The sequence below is a fragment of the Juglans microcarpa x Juglans regia genome, chromosome 7S, assembly GCF_004785595.1.
Source record: "Juglans microcarpa x Juglans regia isolate MS1-56 chromosome 7S, Jm3101_v1.0, whole genome shotgun sequence".
Taxonomy (NCBI): Eukaryota; Viridiplantae; Streptophyta; class Magnoliopsida; order Fagales; family Juglandaceae; genus Juglans; species Juglans microcarpa x Juglans regia.
The window spans coordinates 20,814,033-20,820,689 of NC_054607.1; the positions used below are offsets into that span (position 1 = coordinate 20,814,033).

A 6,657-nucleotide genomic window follows, 5' to 3' on the forward strand; every position below is an offset into this window, starting at 1 on the left:
TGATATTTTTGAAGGGAAAATCAGGCCTATCTAAAGAGCCATTGATTTTGCCGACAAATTACCTAATGTCAGTCTTGACAAAAATCAATTACAGAGATTCTTAGGATCTCTTAATTATGTTGCTGATTTCTATAAGGATATGAGGAAACAATGTCGTCCCTTGTTCAAACGACTTCTTTCTAATCCTCTCCCTTGGACAGAAATCCATACTAAAATTGTGAGGAAAATCAAAACACACGTCAAGACTCTTCCGTGCCTTGGTATCCCCACTTCCGATTCTTTTTAAATTGTTGAAACAAATGCCTCAAACATTTGTTATGGTGGCATTCTGAAACAATCTGTTTCATCAGGTTCTTCTGAACAAATTGTTCGCTTCCATTCTGGAACCTGGAATCCTGCACAAAAAAAATATAGTACTATTAAACAAGAAATTTTATCTATAGTACTATGTATTTCTAAATTTCAATCTGATTTGTTAAACAAGAAGTTTTTACTTCGTATTGATTGCATAAGTGCTAAATTTGTTCTAGAAAAAGATGTTGAAAACATTGCATCAAAATATATTTTTGCACGATGGCAAGGTATTTTAAGTGTTTTTGATTTTGATATTGAATACATCAAAGATACTGATAATTCTATCCCTGATTTTCTTACCAGAGAGTTCTTACAGACACCCAACCACGAGCGTAAGCAAGAAGAAAGGAAAAGAGAAACAGAGAGTAAACCCCCACCTCCAATACCCAGTATAAAACTCATCAAGAATGAGTCTGGATCCTCCACTGTGCCCAGTGTCTCCTCAACAGCACTGGATATTGCCAATAGGTTCACACCTCTTGGTAAAATTGTGCAACCAGCGACCTTCGCGTCTACGGTTTCTACACTTTTTGATCCATATATGAAAGCAATTGCATCAAAAGGTCCTACTTTGATCACTCCTCAGTTTTTCCTCATAAACGGAAAATCTGAATATTTGAAGAAGCCATTTATTACTCATTTGTTTCATATAGAACCTAACCGTTCTAATTTAACAGATCCATTCAAAATAGCCTCTTCCTATTTCCCCCCTAATTTTCACTGGATACCTGAAGATTCTTCCAAAAATCTCCAGTACTATTCCAGTATCTTGATTCTCACCAACTCTCTTGTCATAAAACCCATTTATGATAAGAATGATTCCACCAAATTAATTTACCACAGTGCTTATATCCTCCGAATCATGATAGAAGACCAATGGGGAACAAACCCATGGACTCCCAAAAGACTCTCAGATTCTGAATTGAGTTATAATTATTTTGATTACATAATTACCTAGAGACGTTTCATATTCTTTCAGGTACCTGATATGAGCCATTCATGGTTCATCAATTTTGATACAAGATTCAAAGGAACTTTCCCCTACTGGTTTCTCCAATGGTGGGACCAATTTGGATTAATTTCATAGAATCTTCCTGAGCAGCTCGCCAGAGCTTTTACATTTTATCAACAAGTTGCTGGTACAAAACTGAACCGGCATTCACAGATGTTTCCTTATGAGCTCCATTTTTGCAAGAACTACAAATTACCGTGGATCTTTAAATGGACTTATGAGAAAAATGCTGATATAATTGACCGAGTTTATTTCACAAAATGGTGAGATAAGTTTGGATATACTGAAAAAGTGATCAACCAAATGATTAAAGATTTTCCTCAAGTCGCTCCTGATTTGCAAGACAAGAAGGAATTCTCAGCAATCAAATCTGGTTCATCAGTCCCCGAATACCCCCTGATAGTTCGGGCCCCTAATTCACCAACTGCTTCATCAAGAGGAAAAGCCGCTAGCTCATCCTCAAAGAAATCTTCTAAGTCTGCTAAAGATAATATCCTCAACAGACTTGGTAAAAAAGATTTAATAAAATTATTGGAGCAACAATTGTCTAAGTCTACGAGTGATAATTCTGAAAACGATGAGAATTCAGAAGCATCCTCAGAGGCTTCATACAGAAGACTGACCATAGTCCTATTTGAGAAGGCATTCCAAAGCTGGAAGATGATTGACTACTACTTGAGTTCAAAGAAGACTGACCATAGTCCTATTTGAGATATTTGTCATCTTGTGCCTAAAGCAGCCGCCCACAGAGACAGTTGGAAGACACAGAGATGACCGAATAGTATTTTGTCATTTTGTGCCTAAAGTAGCCGCTCACGAGGATAGCTGGAGAGACACAATAATGATACCTTGAGCCCCGTGCCTAAACAGTTCTCACTGTTCACTCACGGATTGATTTACTGTTTTACTTTAATAATTGTAAACAGGAACTCCTTATGCTATAAAAGGAGAACCTTATTCTGAGTTAAGGCAGAACTCAAACCCGAACTCACTCGAGAGAAACCTGACCCTCTCTTATCTGTTCTTGAGTCTCCTTATTTACCCTGATTTCTGTAAGTGCAAATCTGCACTACCTTGCACCTGTAATTACTTTTAGCTTGTTAATTTTAATAAAACTTATATGTTTATTACAATTAATTTTGCATACTCATACATGCATATGGCCGGTTTAACCGCCTGTTTATTTTGTGCTTGCATAATTTAATTATTGTGCAATTTATTCAGTTTCTTCCATTCCCTTCATTCTCTTCTTTTTCAGCCAGCTTCGACTTTTCTTCTTTCCGCTGTTTTGGTATCTATTCGCAATAGAAAAGTTAGGAGAAAGCAATTGTCTTAAATCGAATTTAAGTTATAGCTTAGACGTAAGTAGAACTAAGAAATTCAAGAAATCTTTAACGGGTTAATACTAATGGTATAGGGCGAATCCATATTCAAGTTTGTGCATCGTACCGAGTACATCTTAATTCATATAAGAGTAATCTAAGAATTATTGACCCACCACTTATTCTTATTATTATTCGAAAGATATTTTTGATAAGTCAAATTAAGGTCCTGTTTGAATAGTAAAAATGTTTCATCTCATCATTATAATTTTTTTAAATTTCTACATAAAATATAATAAATAATTCAACTTTTTCAAATCTCAAAATAATAATAACATTAAAATATAATATTATAATAATATTTTATTTAAATTTAAGTTTTTATTTTTTTATATCAACTCATAGTCTTTTTTTATTTTTTTCTTTTTCTAAAGTGACTTCATTAGAGAAAAACATTAGTACAAGAGTAGATTATATTATAAACCATCTCATGAGAACATGCTTCTAATACTTAAGGGAGGGTCCTTCTCACTGTAAAAAGCTAATAAACATGGTGGTATTTCTACCAGAGGGATTTTTCTAAACTTATTGTTGGAATATGCCCATTGCGTATATGAACATATCGATTTTGTGATCGATGTATCTTGACTGCTCTCCATTCTTCCAAGTCTTTTAACAAAAATCTAGTATCCCTTACTCCTCTTTCTGATACCCAATGTTTGATTTTTGTGGATGATTAATTTTGTTGATGCATTCAGCGAATCTCCTTCTATGATCACTTTTCTGATATTTCTTGTGAATGCTTCTTGAGCTCCTACGTAGGCTGCCATTGCTTCACTCTGATTTCAATCTGTACTCCATACAAACCTTGTCACTATAAATTGAACTTCTCCATTATTTGATCTGCAAACTGCTGCTGATGTACTACCATGTTGTCTCACTGCAGCATCAAACGTGATATCAACTCGCTGTCTAAACGAAACAATAATATTTTGGCTTGAAAGCCACCGCATTTTTGCGCATTCCTAGCTATAAAGGAAAGGAATAGCTCTACTTGTCTTCCTAGCTACAAATGGAAGCCAAGCCACCCTACAAAGTCATACTCTGCACTCTACCCGGTTCTTCCCCCTGTTCCACCCTCTCGCATTTAAACCCATAGGTTTTAAAAGTTTGATTTTCATTCCAATCGCGGGCATGGGCTACTATCTAGATTTCATCCACCTAACTAAGATAGTAATAGTGTTTTCGGGTTCCCCAACGACCCACTCAATTGCTAGCTCTTCCCCTTCCTATTAATAGATCACACTCTTGGTTGAGAAGAACGCATCAGCTTCTGATTCTTGGCATTCAAACACAGACAGCACAATGTCAGAGACAAAAGAACACTTCATCCTGTTCCCATTCATGGCAGAAGGCCATATAATCCCTTTCTTGGCTTTAGCCCTTCGACTCGTGGAGAAAAAGGGTTGCACCATAACCTTTATCAACACCCCTCTCAACATCAAGAAAATCAGTGCCAAGCTCCCTCCAAACCCTTATATGCGCCTTGTTGAAATCCCTTTCAACCCCACCGACCATGGCCTCCCTGCAGATGCAGAGAACACCAACTCTCTTCCTTACCATCTTATCCTCAGTCTTTTCGAAGCTTCTGATTCCTTTAAACCCATTATAAGAAAACTCATCCACAACATTTTCCACGAAGAAAATGGTTGTCCTCCACCACATTGTTTTATCTCCGACTTGTATTTTGGGTGGTGCGCCGATATTGCCCACGAGTTTGGCATGTTCCACACCATGTTTTCCGTGGTTGGAGCCTTTGGCATGGCTTGTTATTTCTCCATTTGTCTGAACTTTCCGCAGAGGAAAGCGGAATCTGAGGAATTCACATTACCTGATTTTCCTGAAGCATCTACTATTCACATATCACAGCTCTCACAAAGTCTTAAGGCGGCTGATGGTAACGATGCTTTTTCACGGTACATGACAAAACTGATTCCTCAGTGTCTGAATTCCGATGGAATGTTGGTTAATACGGTGGAGGGACTTGACACTATTGGACTGGACTACTTCAGGCGAAGGTTCAACAAGCCGATTTGGGCAGTGGGGCCACTTCTTCTACCTCCATCAGGCGAAAGGCGAGTTGCGAAAGACTCTCAAAACTCTCCAGAGTTTATCACAAGTTGGCTTGATTCGAAACCTCCCAAGTCTGTGTTATACATATCCTTTGGGTCGCAGAATACGATGTCTATTTCCCAGATGATGCAACTAGCTATGGGATTGGATGTTAGTGGCAAGAATTTCATTTGGGTTGTCCGACCACCTATGGAGTATGACATAAATTCAGAATTCAACTTCAAGGAATGGTTGCCAGAGGGATTTGCACAGAAGATTAGAGATCAAAAGAGAGGGCTGATTCTGGATAAATGGGCACCCCAGAAAGAAATCCTATCCCATGAAGCAACTTCCGCCTTCTTAAGTCAATGCGGATGGAATTCAGTGCTGGAATGCCTTATCCACGGCAAGCCTTTGATTGGGTGGCCAATGGCAACAGAACAGTTCTACACTGCTAAGCAAATGGTAGAGCAAGTTGGGGTTTGTGTGGAGGTGGCAAGGGGGAAGACCTGCGAGGTTAAGCATGAAGACATAGCTGCAAAGATTGAGTTGGTGATGAATGAGACCGAGAAAGCTGGGAAAACAATGAGAAGGAAAGCTCTTGAGGCCAGAGAAATTCTTTTTGATGCCCTGAAAGATGAGGATGGTTATAAAGGGTCGTCTGTCAAAGCCATGGATGACTTCTTGAGCGCTGCAGAGTTGATGAGTGACGAGACAGAGGGGACCAAACATTTGAAGAGCCTCAACGATGATTAGTTTCAGATATACAATAAAATCAAGGGGTTTAAGAACCTGGGAATGGATGATCGAGCGATTTAATTTCAAACTATATTTCTTTCGGCTTTATCGTTTAAGGCAGTAAAATAAAATGCAACATTGCAACTCTTCGAAGGTGCGCCTCAAAGAATTTAATTGGGTTTATATCTTAATTAACTCTAATTTGGTCAGTGAAGTGTCTCAATTATTTAATCTTATCTCATCTTATTTTATTATTATAATTTTTTAAATTTTCATATAAAATATAATAAATAATTTAACTTTTTCAATTTTTAAAATAATGATAATATTAAAAATTAATATTTTAATAATATTTTATTTAATTTTTAATTTTTAATTTTTATCTCATCTCAACTCAATATGAAATGCTCAACTAAATCTTGGCCACTTGTACTCGCAATAGCCATACTCTGTTGCATTATCATTTCCCAAATATTATTTAAGCCTTTTTTTTTTTTTAATGCATGCGAGAAGAAATTCCACGAAAATCACATACAAAAAACAATCAATATACACTCTCGGAGGCTATTTAATTATCTTCTCCTTTAATTTATTGCAGGAAAATGGGTTTTTTTTTTTTTCTGAAATTTTATTTTATTTTTTTTATCACACTATCTATTGTTTCATATTTCAAATAATTTTTTTATTTAAATTATTAATTTATAATGAACTCCACAACATTTATACTTGTCCAAGTGAGTTTCGCGAACAACATTAGCATCCAGTAAATACAATGAGGCACATTTTATATGTTTATCTATGTTTCACCGTCGAAAGACTGAGATCTCCATCCATAATCCGGAGTGGAAATTTAGAGCAACAATTTTGTTTCTACATTTTTAACCCATGATCAATGATGGGTGAATTTCGTGCTCAAAGCGAGCATTCTCAATGATTATTTATAATACAAAACATGTAAATTATTTGAAGAATTATTCATAAAATGAGTTTCATCTAATTATGTAAAAGAACATGTAAAATATAAATAGCTACACTAACCCACTACATGTAGCGGGTATTGTTCATTCTTCAAACAAATTTTAAATTATTTATGTTTCATTTATTCTTTCATTTCCTTTT

The 6,657-nt window shown here is 36.2% G+C and overlaps 1 protein-coding gene across 1 annotated transcript; it reads left to right on the forward strand.

Moving 5' to 3' along the window:
• The first annotated feature begins 4,016 nt into the window (after positions 1 to 4,016).
• LOC121241122 (UDP-glycosyltransferase 92A1-like) lies at positions 4,017 to 5,750 on the forward strand. Its single transcript, XM_041138742.1, has one exon. The coding sequence runs from the start codon at positions 4,054 to 4,056 to the stop codon at positions 5,554 to 5,556; it is 1,503 nt and encodes a 500-aa protein (XP_040994676.1). The 5' UTR covers positions 4,017 to 4,053; the 3' UTR covers positions 5,557 to 5,750.
• Positions 5,751 to 6,657: the final 907 nt, after the last annotated feature.

Excerpts from the sequence above, each read along its gene's own strand:
- LOC121241122 (XM_041138742.1), top strand. The coding sequence starts at position 4,054 with ATGTCAGAGACAAAAGAACACTTCATCCTGTTCCCATTCATGGCAGAA.